The following is a 20,170-nucleotide window of genomic DNA, read 5'->3' as shown; positions in this document are numbered from 1 at the left end:
ACTAAAAACCTACAATGAGAACAACACTACAACCATAGGAAGAACAACTATTATAATCTTATATCTAAATCACCAATACTGGCTCAAGGATAAGCTTTTCATGAAGGTATGGGAATTGTTTGATGGATGAGATGCTACTTGACATGGTAGGAAAGGTGTGCTACATAGATATGGATTGTTGGAAAAGTGCCCTAAGGTAAAGTACCTTTAACCTACTAGAGTAGGGGAGGGATGCAGGAACAGGCCACATGAACTTGTTGAAGAACAATACAATCTTATGCAGAGCTGACAATTGGGATCATCTTGTTTCTTCTTTTTGTTGAAAGGTCTAGCTCCCTCCTTAGGTTGGTGTAGAGAATCCCCAATATTGGGTGGTATTGCACCTGTGAGAATTTTTTTGGAGACAAAAAACACGTCTAGACTTACTGGCTGGTTTGGGATGGTGGGAATATTTCAATGGAGTTCAAGGAGGTGTTGACAAGGCGCAAGCTTTGGCAAGAGCTGAGGGATGTGCAAATTAGGCTTGCTATAAAATTTTAAAGGGATCTAACAGATGCAGGTTTGAGCAACTACCAGTTATGGCAGTTGTGAAGTTCGACGTAGATAATGAAATGAGAAGGCATCACCCGGGGATTTTCCTAGAAATAAGATCAAAGGAAATGTTAAGATGTTTAAGTGTTCTCATTGGCCGATACCCATCGGGAGGCTACCTGAAAGGCTATTGCAAGACGTCAAACCATGAGAAGGAGTCGCAATGGAGGAAGACATTGTAGAAGAGATCACCATAGAAATTGTTGCATGAAAGGCATGGTAAGGGAGCCAGTGGCATTGAGCGGGAGTGGTCCATGTTTGGATTTGAAATAAAGGTTAATGTGGGTAAGGGTTTTGCAGTAAATAAAGGAACAAAATATGGTCATTGGAGGAGAGGTCAAGGGTAGAGAGCGGGGTGTTGCAGGAGGAAAAACCAACGACCTAATGCTTAACGATACCGAAGAAGGCATTGTTAGCAAGGTGCAAATCATGCAGCTAGTCCAAATCATTGTGCTTTGCGAGGGGAAAGCGGCACTACCCAGCCAAGATGGAACAGAGAGTTATTCCCAAAGATGTGGCGGAAAGGCAATGTTTTAAGTAAGCAACAAAACAAAAACAATGTTTAAGCGATCAATTATTGTCTTTATCGACAATTATTTAACTACCCCTATCATGGGTGTCCTCCTACTACAAGGAAGAGGAGAGCCAACTGAAGCGTCTATCAAAGCGTCTAGATGTATGGGGATGCAATGAAGCATTGTGACTACATCAACGCGTACGTTTTCTAAGGTGATCAATTTTGCATTAAAATATTTGAATATCCGGCTAGAGAGCTCTGTACAACGGCTCCTCATCGTCCCCCTCAACGATGTTGATCTCCAAAAAAATGGGCTCATTGTCTAGAAGTGGGTCATTAGGGTCAACGGCCTCTATGAGCATGCCAGGTCTAATGGTAGGGTCTAAGACCGTGGAGGGTATTGGTGGCTCATGTGAATCGATCAATGAACGTGCTCTAAACTAAGAAAGGACATGGTATTTATGGTTAGATAGCTCGTTCGAGTTAAACCTGCAACTGATGATAACAAGCCCAAAAAAACCAGATGGCCCATGGAGGGTGTTGGCAACTCCTGTGAAGTGACTGATAAATGTATTCCAAAGTCAGAAAGGATCTGGCTTCTATGGCTAGATAGCTCAATCGGGGTTCACAACAACTAATGATAACAAGCCCAAAAAACTGGAGAGGTAGAGGGCGACAGGGACACACTACAACGAGGAGATTTTTTGATGTTTTTTAGCAAATAAATGCACAAAAACTAATAAATAATGAATTTTTGCACACACAATGCTTACAAAATGAGCAAGAAATAGAATAATCAACCCCCTCTCTTCCTAGAGTCATGAATCAACATCATAGTTGAAGATGCGTAGCTAAATCCTCTACGAGAGTTTGTCCTTAGAAATTTGAAAGCGATGTAGCCAAACCCGATGTAGTCGCAAATCAATCCAGCTATGGTAGTGCAATAACTTTGCTTGGAATCTTCTTTGCTCTTCGTGCATGAAAAGCCTCTTAATGAGCTTAATTTTAGAATCCTTGAATTAATCCCTTCTCTATAATAGCCCTATAATAACATTTTTGTTCTTTGTAATAATCCAACACACACAAACACACACACACACACACACACACACAGAGAACACCTTTTGCACCCAAATATTGCACCCTTGCTCCCTACTTTGTCTTCCTCATGAACAAAAAATTAATTATCTTCAACAAAAGCCCACTATGCCAATGATTAGTGATTAAAGTAGGTGTGTGGGTTTGTTACATACGTGTAATGCCACTTCAGGCATTCCATCACATGAGGGTTAGTTTGTCAAGCTCACCACCCAGCCATGAGACAAGCATGCCGTTCATATTGGTTCGATCACACGGGAACTATGGCCGGGCGGGTCTCCCATTGACCCCCATCTTCCTGACTCGACGGCCTAAAGGCGGTCGACTTGGTCACCGCCATTATAGGCTATGTGACACTCTCCCTCACACATGGTAGCTCAAGAGGTGGTTTTTATGCTCAAGGTCTTGGATATGGATGCAAATCCAAGTGAGAAGTATTCATGAAAACTCATCTTCTTCCTCCTCTCTATTATTCTAGCTATGCTTAAGCTTGCTCATGGAGTAAGCATATACAAGTTACTACTTCTTTTGCTTAAGAAATACTTCTCGTCATCCTCATCTACCTCTTTTCCTACAACAATGATTTCTCCCCACTAGGGTGTTTAGGGATTGGGAAGGAGGGTTACACCATGGAATCATGAAGCTCATTATCTTCTTGGTTTGAGAAAATTGTTAAGTATGGAGCCTGATTTACCCCATGTAATTTTTGTGTGTTAAAAACTCACATTTGTGAGGCCCCAATTATGAGGAGAAGCCATAGTGCGTGAAGAAAAATAACTCGTCAGAAAATAAAATCACTTGTCGAAAACCAAAATTTTCACTCCCAGTCTCAAGCCCAAGCTTCAACCAAAAGGGTATGAAGTAAAAGGAATGGACAAAAATGGTTTGCAGATTAAATAAGAGCTTGTATGGTTTAAAGCAAGCATCTAGACAATGGTACTTGAAATTCAATCGATGGATGTTGGATCATGGATTCACAAGATGCAACTCGGATCACTACGCCTACACAAAGAATTTGGGAGATGGGAAGTTCATCATCCTAATGTTGTATGTTGATGACATGCTGATTGCAAGTGCTAACATGCAGGACATCAAAGACCTAAAAGAGGAGCTGTCTAAATCTTTTCAATGAAATATTTAGGTGTTGCAAAGAGGATACTCGGTATGAAGATATCAAGGGACAGGACGAAGAAGACAATAAAGCTATCTCAAAGGATTACATTAAGAAGGTACTAGAAAGGTTTGCAATGCAAAATGCAAAAACGATTTCTATACCTTTGGCTAATCACTTTAACTAACAAAAGATATGTGTCGAAAGACACAAGAGGAGATAGCCTATATGTCTAAAGTTCCATATGCTGCAGCGGTAGGTTCTCTTATGTATGCTATGGTCTGGACAAGGCCAGACATTGGACATGCAGTGAGAGTTGTAAGTAGGTTCATGGACAACCCAGGTAAAGAGTATCAGGAGAGCCGGAATCATACGAAGAAGCTATGCAACACGAATCCAAAGAAGAATGGATAAAGAGCATGCAAGTGGAGATGAACTCATTACATCGCAACCAAACATGGAAGTTGGTTGAGTTGCCTAAAGGTAAGCGGGCACTTCAGAACAAATTGTTGTATGAGCTGAACGAAGAAGAAGGTGGGAATAAAAGGTACAAGTCTAGGCTTGTGGTAAAAGGGTTCTCTCAAAAGAAAGGTATTGACTTCAATGAAATATTTTCTTCTGTTGTAAAAATGAACTCAATTAGGCTTGTTTTAAGCCTTGTGGTTGCTCATGATCTAAATCTTGAGCAAATGGATGTAAATACGGCATTCCCTCACGATGACTTAGAGGAGGAAATTTACATGCTTCAACCAAAGGGGTATGAAGTAAAAGGTAAGGATAAAATGGTTTGCAGATCGAAGAGAAGCTTGTATGGTTTAAAGCAAGCATCTAAACAATGGTACTTGAAGTTCAATAGATGGATGTTGGATCATGGATTCAAGATGCAACTCGGATCACTGCGTCTACACAAAGAATTTGGGAAATGGGAAGTTCATCATCCTAATGTTGTATGTTGATGACATGCTGATTGCAAGTGCTAACATGCATGACATCAACGACCTAAAAGAGGAGCTATCTAAATCTTTTTCAATGAAAGATTTAGGTGCTGCAAAGAGGATACTTGGTATGAAGATATCAAGGGACAGGACGAAGAAGACAATAAAGCTATCTCAAGAGGATTACATTAAAAAGGTACTAGAAAGGTTTGCAATGCAAAATGCAAAAACGATTTCTACACCTTTGGCTGGTCACTTTAAATTAACCAAAGATATATGTCCAACGACACAAGAGGAGATAGCCTATATGTCTAAAGTTCCATATGCTGCAGCGGTAGGTTCTCTTATGTATGCTATGGTCTGGACAAGGCCAGACATTGCACATGCAGTGGGAGTTGTAAGTAGGTTCATGGACAACCCAGGTAAAGAGCACTGGCAAGCTCTGAAGTGGATACTTAGGTATCTAAAAGGGACAACAGCAAATGCTTTGTATTTTGGAGGAACTGATGTTTTTCTAGAAGGGTATGTTGATGCAAATATAGCAGGTGACAAAGATAATCGAAGAAGCACTACTGGCTATGTCTTCACGGTTGGAGGTACAACAATAAGCTGGGCTTCAAAGCTGTAGAAAGTGGTCTTACTTTCTACCACGGAAGCAGAGTATGTAGCAATGACGGAAGCAAGCAAAGAAATTATGTGGCTTCACAGATTCTTAGAAGAGCTTGGATTCAAACAAGACAATTGTGTCTGTACAGTGAAAGCCAAAGCGCTATCCATCTTGCAAAGAACTCAGCCTTTCATTCAAGAACAAAGCACATTGAGGTGAAATATCACTTCATACGCACTCTTTTGGAAGAGAGACAACTAAAGCTAGGAAAGGTGCATACAAGTGAAAATCCTGCAGACATGTTGACAAAGGTGGTCAACAAGGAGAAGTTGAGCTTTTGCTCATCTTTAATCGGCATTCAAGGATAAGAAGCCAGGATGAAAAGCAATCACAGGTTTGGTTAGGAGATCAGTCTCCAAGTGGGAGATTGTTAAGTATGGAGCCTGATTTACCCCTTGTAATTTTTTGTGTTAAAAACACACATTTGTAAGGGGCCCATTATGAGGAGAAGCCATAGTGCGTGAAGAAAAATAACTCGCCGGAAAATAAAATCGCTCGTCGAAAACCAAAATTTTCACGCCCATCGGAATATTCATTTTTGACGAAATATTATGGCCGGACAGCGGACGAAAAATGGTCGAAAACGACCAGTCGGTTGGCCGGTGGGGCCAGTAGTCAATGGCCGGTGGTCGGAAGTCAATGGCCGGTGGCCGGTGGCTGAATTCAATGACCGGTGGCCAATTTCAAAGGAGGACTTGTCTTCTCAAGGATGGCCACACATGGGCAGATTGGAGGGTCCGATTTGGACTTATCTACACATGCGGTGGCTACACATGGTTGCCTCTCATGAGAGAGGGCAACCCTTTTGGCCTATAAAAGGAGGCCATTTCTACACACATTACAAAGTGTGAAGTTGATGGAACAAGGTGGGTGTGAGGTGATGAGAGTGAAGCAAGGTGGGAGCTCTATTTAGGGTATAATCCCTTTGTAACCTATTCCTTGTTTGAAGTACTAAAGCCAATAAGTGGTTGCTTTCCCGTAGATGTATCCCACATTGGGTGAACCACGTATATCGTGTGTACTCTCTCTCACTCTACTCTATAATCTTTTGTGTGTGAAAATTATATCTCTTCATTAAGTAATCTACTCAATTATTTACTTAGCTACATCATATTTCCTAACAAAAATCTCCACAAGAGCACGACCTTGTATTGTAATCAAGGCTCTCTTTGAGAGAATTATAATACAAAGACCTTTTGGAGGGGGAACGGACTTCAAGAAAATCAATCGGTCCTCATCAAGTCGTCAATCTTAATTGTGTTATTCTCTTTGAGTCATGTGCATGATTTAATGTTCTAATGTGTAAATGTGCAATGAATCAGGTCGGCACAATCTCTAGTCTCCTCTAAAGAATCCTCTCAAGGGGAAAGCTCTCTCCTTTCATAATTTAATTCTACTAAATCTATGAGAAGATACTAGATTCTCTCACACAAGTTGTCATGGAGAAGGCAAAGGGAGTCAATGGCACCTCAAGATAGTCTCTCTCTCTCCCCCCCTCCCCCCTCTCTCTCTATGTGTGTGTACGGAGCGAGCATTTTAAGTAAGGTTTTATTGCGAATCCATAGAAAAAAGCTCTCTCCGTGGCCAAAAAGCTCGCTCTATACACATCCCCAATGTTTTCCCTAATGATTTACTTGCTAGTTTACCACTTGCATACGATGTGCAATGGCATAGTTCTATCACTCTTTATGAGGCTTGGCATGGCAAGAGGCTATCCATTTGTCATGTGTGTGTTTGGTTACTTAGCTTATGCTTTGATGCATGATCTAGCAATGCAAAAAATTGGATGATAAGGTTGTGAAATGTATTTTTGTTAGTTACAATTTAGAAAGCAAAGGTTACTAGTTGTATCATCCACAAACCAAGTGTACCTTGATTAGTCAAGATATTATTTTTCAGGAAGATATAACTCATCTCGCTTAGCATCTACCAAGGAGCCAGAGACAAGATATGATATGTTGTTGCCTCCATAGTTTTTAGCATGCCTCATATGCATCATATTGGTTTTTCTGGTTGTGTTTTTTTATGTATGATGAGTAAGAGATTTTGTCATTTGATAAAGCACAAAATTCAAAAAATTGGTTGGCAATGTTATTGTGAAGAATGAATGGCTGATTTGAATGCCTCTTTTGAGATGTTAAATTTGTGGCTTTTGCATCATTAGTTGTAAATAGAGCTTAAATAGGTTGATGAAGGTATTACTTTGTGCCAAACAAAGTATATTGAGACACTATTATGTAGATAAGTGTTGAGGATTGCAGGACTATTGCTACTCCTATGGTGACATGTTTGAAGCTTAGTCTTTATGATGATAGAGATTACTTTGATTTCAAACTAAAGAAAGGTGTGCACACAGAGATCAAGAGAGGAGAGAGTACACATAGCTGTGGGTGGAGCTCCTAAAAAAAAATTAGCTCTTTATTCTTTGTTTTCTTGAGATAAGAATGAAAGGTTAGTATGATGGGTTAGTGGGTGGTCAAACCACATGATCATTGGGTGCAATGGCCCTTTAACCCCCAACCACTCTCCCACTTAAAGGTCGATGTACCTTCAAAAGATTTATGGACATGTGTAAAAGGTAATTAGAGTTTAGATCTATACCCAATGCCCATGCACTTGACAGTGTGCAACTTCTTGGATATAGACTTTTGGTTAGTATATCATCATGATTATCGTCTATGTGAATCTTGACAAGCTCTATGCACTTGTCCTCAAGCACATCATGAATGAAGTGATACCTGACATCAATGTGCTTTGTCTTCACATGAAACAATGGATTCCATGCTAGTTGGATAGCACATTGGCGAGCACAATGCAAAGCAATGTCTATACAAATCCCAATCATGGTATACATCAAAGGACAAACTATAGATGCATAAGGAATTTTGCCCATATCAGCCTTTTCCTCATCATATTTGAAAAAATCCTATTGACACCCCCCCCCCCCCCCCCCCCCCCCCTCCCCCCCCCATATTGAAACGCATTAGTACACGGCAATGTACTCTTTTTATGACAAGAAAAGAGTCCTTTTTAACTTGTTTTGCTTAATGTGCATGCCAAGAATATAGTTTTCTTTGCCCAAATCCTTCATGCCAAAGTTTTCATGCAACTTCAACTTCAATGCATCTACCTCAAGACTGCTCTTCTTGGTGATAATGATATCGTCTAAAAAATGAAGACTACCATCTATAGCTTTCTTTGTGTAGAGACAGTGATAAATTTTGCTCTAAGTATACCCTTTGGATTCCATACAAGAATTGCTCCATTCCAATCCCCTTCGCTGAAAGAGGAAACCGCTCACTCTTATATGCTTGAGTCTACCCTCTTGTCAGCAATACGCACTATTGTATCCATTCGGCTTAGCTCCCACTCCCTTTGTTGTGAGATAGGGCATTGGGGCAATGGAGAAGAGTCGAACAGATGGTGCACATTATGCTGACTGCAAGTTTGAGAGTGTGAGTACCACACACTTCTAGAGTGCTCAGCTTTTGGTCGCGTCCAACTTGTTTCCCTCACATTTTTAGCTACGACCTAGACCTACACACTTTCCTCTTCCAACCTCAGTGTCGGCTCTCCATTGAGACTCTCATCACCACAATTTTGGAGCATCGAGAATCACTCATTAGTCCCATATATACTACATCACATGTAACTTTGGTCCCCAATCATCAGCTGGATCATTATGGAAAGTTACTTTTACACATGTGCAATAGCACGGGTATGCTCATTGCCAATGGTGTATCTTTGTGGAGTGGAACTTATGGATTTACACGTAGAAAACACAATGGGGATAGTGTGATTGACTATATGCTACTTTTCAAAGCCATCATGTATTGCATAAAAAGTGTTACACTTGGTCAATGGACCCCAGAATCAGACCATCGAGACCTTATGTATTGACCTTGCATGTGGAGAAACAACTAAACATGATAATCTCAGCCAAAGGGAAGAGAAGTTATCACTCTGTATGGATTTCAAATCGGCACCAATGTACATTGAAATGGTTGAGCAAATGTTATGGATGCCAAAGCTTCAATATATGACGCACCATTGAAAGTAAATGGAAAGCTTTAAAGAAAGCTATTTGTTCTTGTACCAAAGAATGCTTTGCCATAAATAATGTCCATGGTATTAACAAAGATAGATCACACAGAAGGTGGTCAGATAAAAAATGTTAAGATGTTCCATAGTCCTTGACAAAGCTTGATGCAACTATGGACAAAGACAACTATCAAAGTCATTTGCATACATACAAGGCATTGATTCAAAAGAAGAGAAGAAGATGGGAAGTCAAGCATTAATTTTTTCAAGTCCAAGAAAAGGCACGTGCATGTGGAAGATTTTGGAGAAACTTAAGGGGCAAGAAGGCTGAGAATTTTGGTAACTTGAGTCTTGTGGATATGTACACACATTGTAAACAACTATATGAGAAACCAAATGCTAGAAAGATGCCATTTTATAATTTTCTCCCATATATGCCCTCTTTTTTTACTATTGAGGATGTGTGTGGCGGGCTCGAAAAGTTAGCCACTTGCAAAGCGGAATACATAAGATTTTACACATAAGTAGATGTATGATATGTTCAACCTTGAACTTCAATATAGTATGCCTTGTGTTATGAGTACTAATTGGGTCAAGACTTTATATAAAAGACCCCGACTGGGGATGTAAAGAATGTAAAATAACTACCGGACTATAATGATTGGGTCTCTTATGGGGCAAAGGAATTAGGGTGCATAATGGAGATAAATTTGAATGATTGGGCTAAAGAGAATGACAAGCCTGCAAAAGTACAAGCGGGTTTTTGTTGACGCCATAGCAACATTGATCATCTTGTCACTCTTCATGTTCTCATGGAGGAAAGTCGATTGGAAGACAAATGAATTTATTGTTGTTTTGTGGACTTAAGAAAGCTTTTGAAATGATTCCACGTAACAATATGTGGAGAAGGATGGAAGAACTCCAAGTGCCAAGTGAGTTCACGCGTGTGGTTTCTCGAATCTATAAGAAGGTGATGTGTTGATTGCGCACGAGAAGAGGAATTCCCAAAATTTTTGCAAGCACTATTGGGGTTAAACAAGGATGTCTGTTGTCACCAACTGTCTTTGGTCTATGCATCAATCAAAATTGGAACAAATGATACTTGAATTTATGCAAGAAGAAGGCATTGAAGAGGTCACTATGCACAATATGCTATTCATGCTTTTGTTATATACGGATGATGTAGTGTTTCTAACACACTTTAGAGGATGCACAAAAGCTTATGGTTGTCCTTGAGAAATTTATCCTTCCCTTGAAAATGCTCTCTCTCCCTCCCTTGATGACAAGTTTTTTCCCCATGTATATAGCTTTGACCCCTAGGTTCTCTTTTTGCATGCACGATATACCCCCTGCCATGTGTCATCACCAAAATAGCACCCCCCTTTGTGCTCCCCAAAAACCCCTTGAAACCAATAAAAAAAAACCCGTGTACTGCCACCTTTGAACTATCACATCCTCGTGCTCTAGAGTTAGATGACTATCTTGTAAAGCCCTAGTGAGTGTCCACAATGCCAACATCGATCCCCAAGAATCTTGTAGCTTCTTGACTTTGACGATCGCAAAATGGGAGAAAACACCTAGTACCACCCCACCTGCAAATGCTCTCAACTTCGACTGGAGATATCTCCGTGCTCAAGATTCTGATTGACAAGATGAGCGACACATGTAAGAGCTTCCTTCTCTCTCTCATTGTCCACGCGCAGTTTGGTATTTGGAGTCCAAATGGCCAAGTTATGAGCTGTCAAAGGTCGGGGGCTAGGTCTGCTCCATTTTGCTTGCATCGATAAGCATGCAAGCAAGGGTTTTCTTGAGCTTTCTAGGGGTCTTAGAGGTAGTATGCAGCATGTGGGATGGGCAAGAAATGACAGCTTGTCAATCAAAATCCCAAGCAAGAGATCTCCATTCGAAGTTGGGAGGATTTGCATGTGGGGTGGTACTAGGTGTTTTCTCCCATTTTTGTGCATAAAGTCAAATACCATTTGTTTCAAATTTGATTGATGGAAGACCAAAGAGAGTTGGTGACAACAGACATCGTTGTTTAACCCCAATAGTTCTTGCAAAAATTTCAGGAATTCCCTTCTCATGCACAATTGACACATCACCTTCTCATAGATTAGAGAAACCACAAGCATGAACTCACTTGGCACTTGGAGTTCTTCCATCCTTCTCCAAAAATTGTTGTGTGGAATCATTTTAAAAGCTTTCTTAACGTCCACAAAGCAACAATACATTCACTTGTCTTTCATTCGACTTTCCTCCATGATAACACGAAGAGTGACAAGATGATCAATGGTGCTATGGCGTCAACAAAAACCCGCTTGTCCTTTTGCACGCTTGCCATTCTCTTTAGCCCAATCACTCGATTTTATCTCCATTATGCACCCTAATTCCTTTGCCATAAGAGACCTAATCATTCTAGTTCGGTAGTTATTTAGATTCTTTACATCCCCAATTGGGGTCCTTTATGCAAAGGCTTGACCCAATTAGTGCTCCAATCACAAGGCATACCATATGGAAGTGCAAGGTTGAACATATCATACATCTACTTATGTGTAAAATATTATGTTCATTTAATCATTTTTGGCTTGATACCTTGATCTTCTGCTTTGTGAGTGGCTAACTTTTTGAGCCCGTCGCACACATCCTCAATAGTAAAAAAAGAGGACATACATGGGAGCGAACCATAAAATGGCATCTTTCCAGCATTTGGTTTCTCATCTAGTTGCTAACAATGTGTGTACATATCCACAAGACTCAAGTTACCAGAACTCCCAACTTGCTTGCCCCTCAAGTTTCTCCAAAATCTTCCACATGCACGTGCCTTTTCTTGGACTTGAAAAAATTAATGATTGACTTTCCATCTTCTTCTCTTCTTTTGAATCAATGCCTTGCATGTATGAAAATGACTTTGATAGTTGTCTTTATCCATAGTTGCATCAAGCTTTGGCATCCATAACATTTGCTCAACCAGTTCAATATACATTGGTGCTAATTTGAAATCCATACAAAGTGATAACTTCTCTTCCCTTTGGCTGAGATTATCATGCTTAGTTGTTTCTCCACATGCAAGATCAATACATAAGGTGTGATGGTCTGATTCTGGGGTCCATTGGCCAAGCATAAAACTTTTTATGCGATACATGGTGGCTTTGAAAAGTAGCATATAGTCAATCACACTATCCCCATTGTGTTTTCTACGTGTAAATCCATAAGTTCCACTCCACAATGATACACCATTAGCAATGAGCATACCCGTGCTATTGCACATGTGTAAAAGTAACTTTCCATAGTGAGCCGACTGATGATTAGGGACCAAAGTTATAGTAATGTAGTATGTACGAGGCTGATGAGTGATTCTCGATCCTCCAAAATTGTGGTGATGAGAGTTTCAATGGAGAGCCCACACTGTGGCTCGGAGAGGAAAGTGTGTAGATCTATGTCATAGCTAAAAATGTGAGGGAAACAAGTTTGGACGCGACCGAAAGCTCAACACTCTAGAAGTGTGTGGTACTCAGACTCTCAAACTTGAAGTGAGCATAATGTGCACCATCTATTTGACTCATCTCCATTGCCCTAATGCCCTATCTCGCATTAAAGGGAGTGGGAGCTAAGCCGAATGGTTGCGATAGTGCGTATCGTTGACAAGAGGGTAGGCTCAAGCATATAAGTGTGAGTACGGTTTCCTCTTTCAACGAAGGGGATTGGAATGGAGCGAGCTTTTTGAATGAGCTTTGACGTGAGCTTTTTTCAAATATTGCTCAACTGACCAAATCTAGAAAAAAAGTTTGCTATGAAAAGCTCGCTCCAAAAAGAGTTTTTTGAGCTCTCTCTCTCTCTCTCTCTCTCTCTTCCCTTCTGTCTCCCGCTACCTCTCCCTATCTCTATTCCTCTCTATCTTCTGCGAGATCTCCCACTCCTTCAATCTCTATTTCTCTCTATCTCATGCTCCTTCAATCTCTCTCTCTCTCTCTCTCTCTCTCTCTCTACCTCTATCTATCTCTTCCTCTGTCCCCTCCTTTTTATATACCTCCCTCTTCCCTCCCTCCCTCCCTCTCTCTCTCTCTCTCTCTCTCTTCTTGAAAGAAGCATAGTTGACATTCTATTCCTTGACCCCCCTTGGAGCACCCAAAATGGTACCGATCCCAAGGGGAAGTAAAAGCTGTTACAAAAGCGCCCTTAGGCAGTTACAAAGCCAAGGGCCAAACTGTAAAAAAACAAAAAAATTAAAGCAAGCTAAAGGAAACAACCCCTCCTAAGAGGGTAGACAGTGACGTGGCACCGACTAAAGGGAGAGGAGAAAGAGGGAGAGGGTATCCACCAGCACCTCATATGTCTAGAAGGAGCCAACGACTCTTAAGCTGCTATGTTCTCTCTACAATTGATTGTAGCTTGAAAAACTTGCACTTATAACTTGAGCAGGTGCCATGGCTTCTCATTTAGACTTGCATTTGAAAACTTTAGAGAGTCCCACTTTCCCTTTGTCCTCAACCTTGCAAAAATAACTTTTTTTAGAAACTTGCAAACCTATGGGAAATTCATCATGTTAATTGAAAATGTTTTGGAGTTTTTTTCACTAAACTTGCCAATTTTGTAAAATTAAAAGGTAAGTCTTAAAATTTGTAGGTGGGATGCTTTTAAAGATAGCTTCTTTTTCAAAGGAGTGCAAGTTTACGGAGTCAAAAAAAATTTGATTAAAGGTAAGGTCAATACATAAAGTCCGATGGTGTGATTTCGGTATCCATTGGCCAAGTGTAAAACTTTTTATGTGCTACATGATGGCTTCAAAGAGTAGCATATAGTCAATCAACCCATACCCATTGTGTTTTCTGCATGTAAAATCCATCGGTTCCACTCCATAAAGATACAACATTGACAATGAGCATACCCGTGCTATTGCACATGTGTAAAAGTAATTTTCCATATTGATCTAGCTCTTTCTTATCCATTGAAGTACGATCATACAAGTGAATATTTCCAACTCCCTTGAAATGTATGGCATATAAATTGTTATCATGTTGCAATGTTTTTGTGTGAGCATTCATATCTCCAAAGACAATAACATCACCTTTGCCTTTAAAATAAACAATATCCTCCTCTAAATCAACAAATGGTTGATCTCTATCCATGTAAGCATGCAAGGGAATCATGATGAGAAATGTAGCAACCGTCAACAAAAATGGGTGCTCTTTTTGTATCATAATTTTTAGCCATACATAATGTTTGTGCTTGTCATCTTTCACAATTGATACGTAATCTTTCACTCCTTTCTTAATCACACATACTACCCCTCCTTGCCCTCTTCGTTGCTTGAGATTCTTTGACCACATCAATGAATGTATATTGTAATCTTCCAACCAGTCAATCCTTTGTGTATCATGCTCCCAAGTTTCAACAAGAAGTACAACATTGGCTTTGCTTGTTAGTTCATCTATGCTAACCCCCGCATTCCATGGGTATCCATTGCAATTCCAAAAGCATACTTTCAATTGTAACTCAACCTCATAGGTATTCCTATTTGCTTGAGGGACTTACCTCCTCCTTGGGCATGTTTTTTCTTCATGAGAGATCTCCTCGTTTTCCTTTTTTCTTATTCCTATCCTCATATGCCTTACGACACACATTTTGTTGCTTAGTAGTGTGATCTTCACATACAAAACATTTTGTATCTCTCAAAGAAATCCAACTATTATCAAGGATAATCTTTCGTTTGGTCTTATCCGGCATGATAAAAACAATTGTCCGTTCGAGATCCCAAGCGAGAAGCTCCTCGGTTGCCCACTATATGTGCTCTGTAAACCATAACTCTTGACATTCTAAAGTGGGTTTTGAAGAAATCTTCGCTAACAATGGAAAGAGAAGGAGGTGTCTCTAACTTTGATATGTGTGTGTGTGTGTGTGTGTGTGTGTGTGTGTGTGAGAGAGAGAGAGAGAGAGAGAGAGAGAGGACACATGTCGCTTCCCTCATTCGAGACAAAAGAGGGATTGAAGGGAGATGGCATCTCAAGAAGATGCCCACAATTTCCCCATTTCCATTGAGAGAGAGTGTTTTGGAGAGAGAGAGAGAGAGAGAGAGAGAGAGAGAGAGAGAGAGAGAGAGGACACATGTCGCCTCCGCATTCGGGACAAAAGAGGGATTGAAGGGAGATAACATCTCAAGAAGATGCCTAACAATTTTTTGAGTTTCCATTTCCATTGGGCTTTTCATTTCCTAAACTCAACCTTCACTCATGCATTTGAGATCTTTCGGAAGAATTTATATTTTTATGAGATTGGGGGACCCTACTCGATATTTATTTTATTTAGCAAATTTCCCAAGATTCGCCAAGGTCTCATTTGGTTTGCAAAAGTTGCAAACCAGACACTGAGAAGCCAGGATCGAACTGGTCACGTCACGTTCAAACAACGTACATTAGCTACACCACTTTGCCAAATGGACACCTTAAATGTAAAAAAAAAATGATTGCACCTCACCTTTCGGACTCGTCATATGCTCCCTCACTCTTCTCGACGGCCTTGCTCTTGCTGTCTGGTCTGCCAGTTGCCCCGTGGTCTTGCTTGCATTTCGCCCCAGCTAAGTCTTTTGTCCTTGCTCGCCTCCATGGTCGCCACTATTACCTCTTACCTTCTTACTAAATTGAAGCATCTATCAAAGATTTGCCTTCACATGATTTTATTTAAATCGTGGCCTTTTAAGTTACTATTGGCTTCAAAAAAATTAAAAGGTATTCCTCCCCCCCCTCCCCCCCAATTCAAAGATTCTCTCAACAACAACAAAAAGGATGCGCTTGTCTATAGCACTTAGCAAATGGCAATGACGAAGCACGTAGATTTGCAATAGCATTAGCTGGGAAGGAAGAATACAACTGTGTGTGAGAGAGAGAGAGAGAGAGAGAGAGAGAGAGAGAGAGAGAGAGAACACTTTAAAGAGAAGAAAACCCTAAAAGGGAAAATAAAGGAGAAAAGAAACATCTTTGGACACAAAAGGTTTTTTTGACTTTCCACTTTCATCTTTCTTTTGACTTTCCACCTTCATTTCTTTTTTCATTTCCTAAACTCACCCTTCACTTATGCACTTAATATGTTTTAAAATTTGTTTTAATTTTTTGAGACTTAATGGCAGGTTGGTTCGTTATTCGTTCATTCATGACATTCCCCTGGTCATCCTTTCGTTCAACATTGGAGTTCAATTCTCCCACCCTCTAAAAGCTAATAGAAGTTCATAAACCTTGACAAATAAAAAAAATTCCACGGTAAGCAAGCGGATGCACTGCACGCTAGCCTCGCGCTTGTCTCTTGAGCTCCTGCCACTTAGGGTAAAGGGGCCAATAGCGTGCCGGGTTCCAGTCCAGAAACGCGGCAGGCCCCTTACTTGTAGAAGTTTCCTCCAGAAGAAGAACACAAGCTAACGGATGGTGTACTGGTTAGCCGAGAGTTGGGTGCAATCCTGATTGTCCGATATCAAGATCGAGCCTTGTTGGCCACAATGCACTATATACACCCCGCGGCGTCTCCCTTTCCATGGTCGTTTTTGTTACACATGGAATTTCGAAGTGTGTCGTACCGCTTCTGTGTCGCACCATTCAAGTTGGCCTTACTATCCTAGATAGCCCTTGTGTTGAGCTTTTGATCGCGCCCTCCCAAGCTGAAAACTGTTTTGTACACTCAGTGCAATTCTTTGCCTTCCTTAGGTGGCCCGCTATTGGCCCCTTTACCCTACCTCCCAAGCGCACGTCGCTCGACTCTTGGCCGTCGCCTCACGCATTGCAACAAGGGAGATTCCTTCACTTTTTCTAATTTCCCCCAGCTGGTGGAAATTTAGTGTTGCGCAAGATGGCTTGACGAATGCCGTCGATGCAAGGCGGGAGTGCCGTGGAACTTGCTCATGCTGCTGCCCTGCCAATCCTCCACATGCAAACTTTAGGTGCTCTCTCTCTCTCCCCCCCCCCGCGGCCCCCCCCGCGTCTCTCTCTCTCTCTCTCTCTCTCTCTCTCTCTCTCACGCACGCACGCACAACCCCCGTCGTTTTGTTGCTACAACTGGCCTTTACGTTCCTCCGGGATATATAGAAGCAGATATTCGTATGTTTTTTGCAGCTGTATGCAAAGCCAAATTCTTAGCCTGGAGGGCATTCCGTGGAGCTGCTGTTAGTAGCACTTTCTATCCATGGCGAACACTTCTCAGGACAACAAGCTCTACTCTTTCTGCACCAGGTATACTTCATTTATGTACACAATTTTTAATCACAGATAAATAAATTCTGAAGTTTGATTGATCTTCGTTCATGTACTAGTGAGGGATTGTCTTGCCATTCCCTACTTCCATTAAGAGAGGATGAAACCCCTGCAGACATCTGGGGCACTTCGAGACTTGGTTTTAAAAATGCATTTTTGGGTAGCAAACTTTTATAGAGAACGGCTAGCAGAGTGCTAAGTTCAACAATCAATCCCTGAGGCACTGGTTAGCAAGGACGTTGCTCTCACATGATGGATTTTGCACACAGATGGCATAGTGAATACCAATCTGGAGGAATAAGCGAGCAATGTTGAAACTTGTGCATTGCTGATGTGCATATCCTAGAGTCATTAGTCCCGCAGAGAAACTACACGCTTGGATGGCCCACTCTCCTCTCTCTGTATAGAAGAAGTTGATATTCTTGGCGTGTTGTCCCCACCCTTGCTTGCTCTAATAGGTGTAGCATCTCTGCCTCCTCAATAATCATACATCTCACAGTGGCAGCTCTGTGTGTGGGCGTTGAAGTCTCACATGAGGAAGACCTCTGCAAATGTAGAGCCATAGAAAGCTTTAGGAGACACTACATCTATTCCATTACTATTTAATGCACACAAGCCTTTACCATCTCTCTCAACATGATGCTAACTTTTCCTTCAGCTATCATCATATTCTCATGTTGTTAGGTGCAACGAAATTGAAAATGGTGAAGATCTAGGTTTTACACTTCGACAAATCCTTTTCTTTCTTTCCTTGTGTTAGAGCTTGAATGATGGTTCCTTTTTCTTTTCCCTGAAGAGAGGGAATGAGAGAGCGGTAGAGATGTGTAGAGGGAGACAAGAGGAGAATGACACACGACGGGGTCCCAACTAACCCTTTCAAGGGCCTCCCACACCATTACCGATGTGGTATTTGCTTTGATTGCATAAATGAAATGTCCACACATGCAATACCTCAAGTGCAGGCTCTACTGACTCGAATGATGACTGTCGCCGTGGAAACTCCTCAAGATGAGGCACCTCCGGGGCTAATTTGATGCACCTTTGGATCCTTCTCGATGTGGGATTGCGGATGGCCACCAAGGCGAAGATCTGGCGCTGATTGCTCTCCCGATGTGAGAGGAATGAAGGTGTAAGGTGCAGCGGAAGTGAATGTTGAACTTTGCTCAAGATGAGTGCTCCGAACTGTGCTCAAGGGTTCCTTTTACTTACAGAAGGGAGAGCCTTCCGTTCCTTTAGTGAGAGAGTGCAGTGGACATAAACAAAGTGGATGAACACTGTGAATGAAGGTACATGAGACTGAGAGATAGAGAGAGAAGAATACGACACCAGAAATGTTGTCAAACCCTCCTCCGAAGGCCCCACTCTCTATGGAGAGAGCGGTCTACTTATGATTGCACAAATCTCTACAATGCTTGGACTTGTCGACAGTGTCGACGACGATGAGGACGACGACGAGACAGGCTGAAATTTGGAAGTGCTAATGGCTGAAATCTGCAATTCTTTATCTGCTGAATTCTGACTCTATGTCGGTGACGATGTCGATAGCGACGATGCAACGACGACGCGCTGAAAACGCAGATGTTGAAATCTGTTTTTTGGGCTGAAACTGCAAACTTCGATGGATCCCACCGTGCGGCGAGGAACTGATGCGGGAAGGTGAGATCTGCGAGGTTCGAGGGTTCTACTGCGGGATCTGACTGTTGAAAAGTGAAAACGTCGAGTCTAAGGCTGATTCCGTTGCGAAGATCTGCAAAAACGCTGAGTGTGATGCTGATGCAAAAACGCTAGGGCTGAAAATTTTGTACTGCTGCCGGTTGTCCTACAAATGCAAAACGCTAGGCTTCTTGATCTGTCTTGCTGTTGCCGAGGCCGATCTGCTGTGCACAAAAACGCCAGGCTGCCTGTGGATGAAAACGCTAGGTCCTTGTAGATGCAAAAACACTAGCTGTGCTGATGTGGGGGGTCTTGCTGAGAAGTTGCCTATTGAGCAAGGTGCTCCTGCTGCCTCTTTTGCCAGAAAGTGCTAGCGCTAGGTTTCTATATATACAAACTTAGCAAAATTGCCCTACGTACTTTCCAACAAAAGTCATTTAAAAATAATAAGTGAAAAATGTTAAAAATAGGGAAAATAGGTCTTTGCATTGTAAAAATGCTCCTGATGGGAATCTGATGATCATGCTATGTGCAACCAGAGGATATGCATCTAAATTAAGTGTCTGGACATGAACGGTCTGCGAACAGACTCACAAAAGTGCCAGATCACTTCCTATTCTAGACTGACTTGACTGAACTGAATCCATGTCATGAAGTAGCTCGTCCACGGACACATAGGGTTGGATGTGTCACGTGACATCCCCTCCTTTTCAAAGTGAGGTACTGGTACCGAATTGTATGGCGTCGAGGGAGATCGCCAACATGGTCTGGAATCCTGGGAAGGACTCTTCGCCGACCCACTCTGATGCGTGAGTCATCCAATACTTGAACTTTATAAAGGTCTGCAACGCTTGCTTCTTTGGGCCGCGCCGAAAACGACACAAAGTCATCTGTGGCTCCTTCAATGCTTCAACTTCGTCTAAGGTCATGCGTCTACCTTCTTCAAGAATCTCCGAGGTGGAAAATTCCTGAAACCACTTCCAATGCAAAAACATGAACATACCCATTCCATGTAAAGTGACTGGAAAAATTCTTGTCTTCTCTAAAGACTGTGCATGCAATGTAGATGAACATAGAGACGGAGTGCCAAACCGTTCATCAAATACATGCAAACAATGAGATCGAATCTTTTCTTTCTAATCTAAATCAATCAACTGTGGCAAATCATAATGGAAATGCCGATGCTTGATGCTCAATCCTTCTTGTGCTCTTTCTACGACTGTGTCATGCCAAGGAAGAGACATAAAATGTGACTCCCTTGAATGCAAACATTTCATCTTTTCTTGAGTAATCCGCATACATCCGTGCTCATTCATGAGTGAATCG

The 20,170-nt window shown here is 41.5% G+C and overlaps 1 protein-coding gene across 4 annotated transcripts in view; it reads left to right on the top strand.

Annotated features, from left to right (window-relative positions):
- Positions 1-16,679: 16,679 nt before the first annotated feature.
- Positions 16,680-20,170, top strand: part of LOC147429127 (DEAD/DEAH box RNA helicase family protein) — a 234,134-nt gene continuing 230,643 nt past the window's right edge. For 3 of the 4 annotated variants that reach the window (XM_086495194.1, XM_086495196.1, XM_086495193.1), the window contains exons 1-2: positions 16,681-16,881; positions 17,054-17,170. In XM_086495194.1, the coding sequence (XP_086351320.1) occupies positions 16,803-16,881; positions 17,054-17,170 (196 nt within the window). In that variant the 5' untranslated portion in view covers positions 16,681-16,802. Of the gene's footprint in view, positions 16,882-17,053; positions 17,171-20,170 lie in introns of all 4 variants that reach the window. The other variant, XM_086495195.1, reaches the window with a different exon arrangement.

Source organism: Adiantum capillus-veneris, chromosome 22 (assembly GCF_014529385.1).
Source record: "Adiantum capillus-veneris isolate H3 chromosome 22, ASM1452938v2, whole genome shotgun sequence".
Lineage (NCBI taxonomy): Eukaryota > Viridiplantae > Streptophyta > Polypodiopsida > Polypodiales > Pteridaceae > Adiantum > Adiantum capillus-veneris.
Note: the sequence above shows the minus strand (reverse complement) of the source record. Positions and strands in the feature narration are given on the sequence as shown.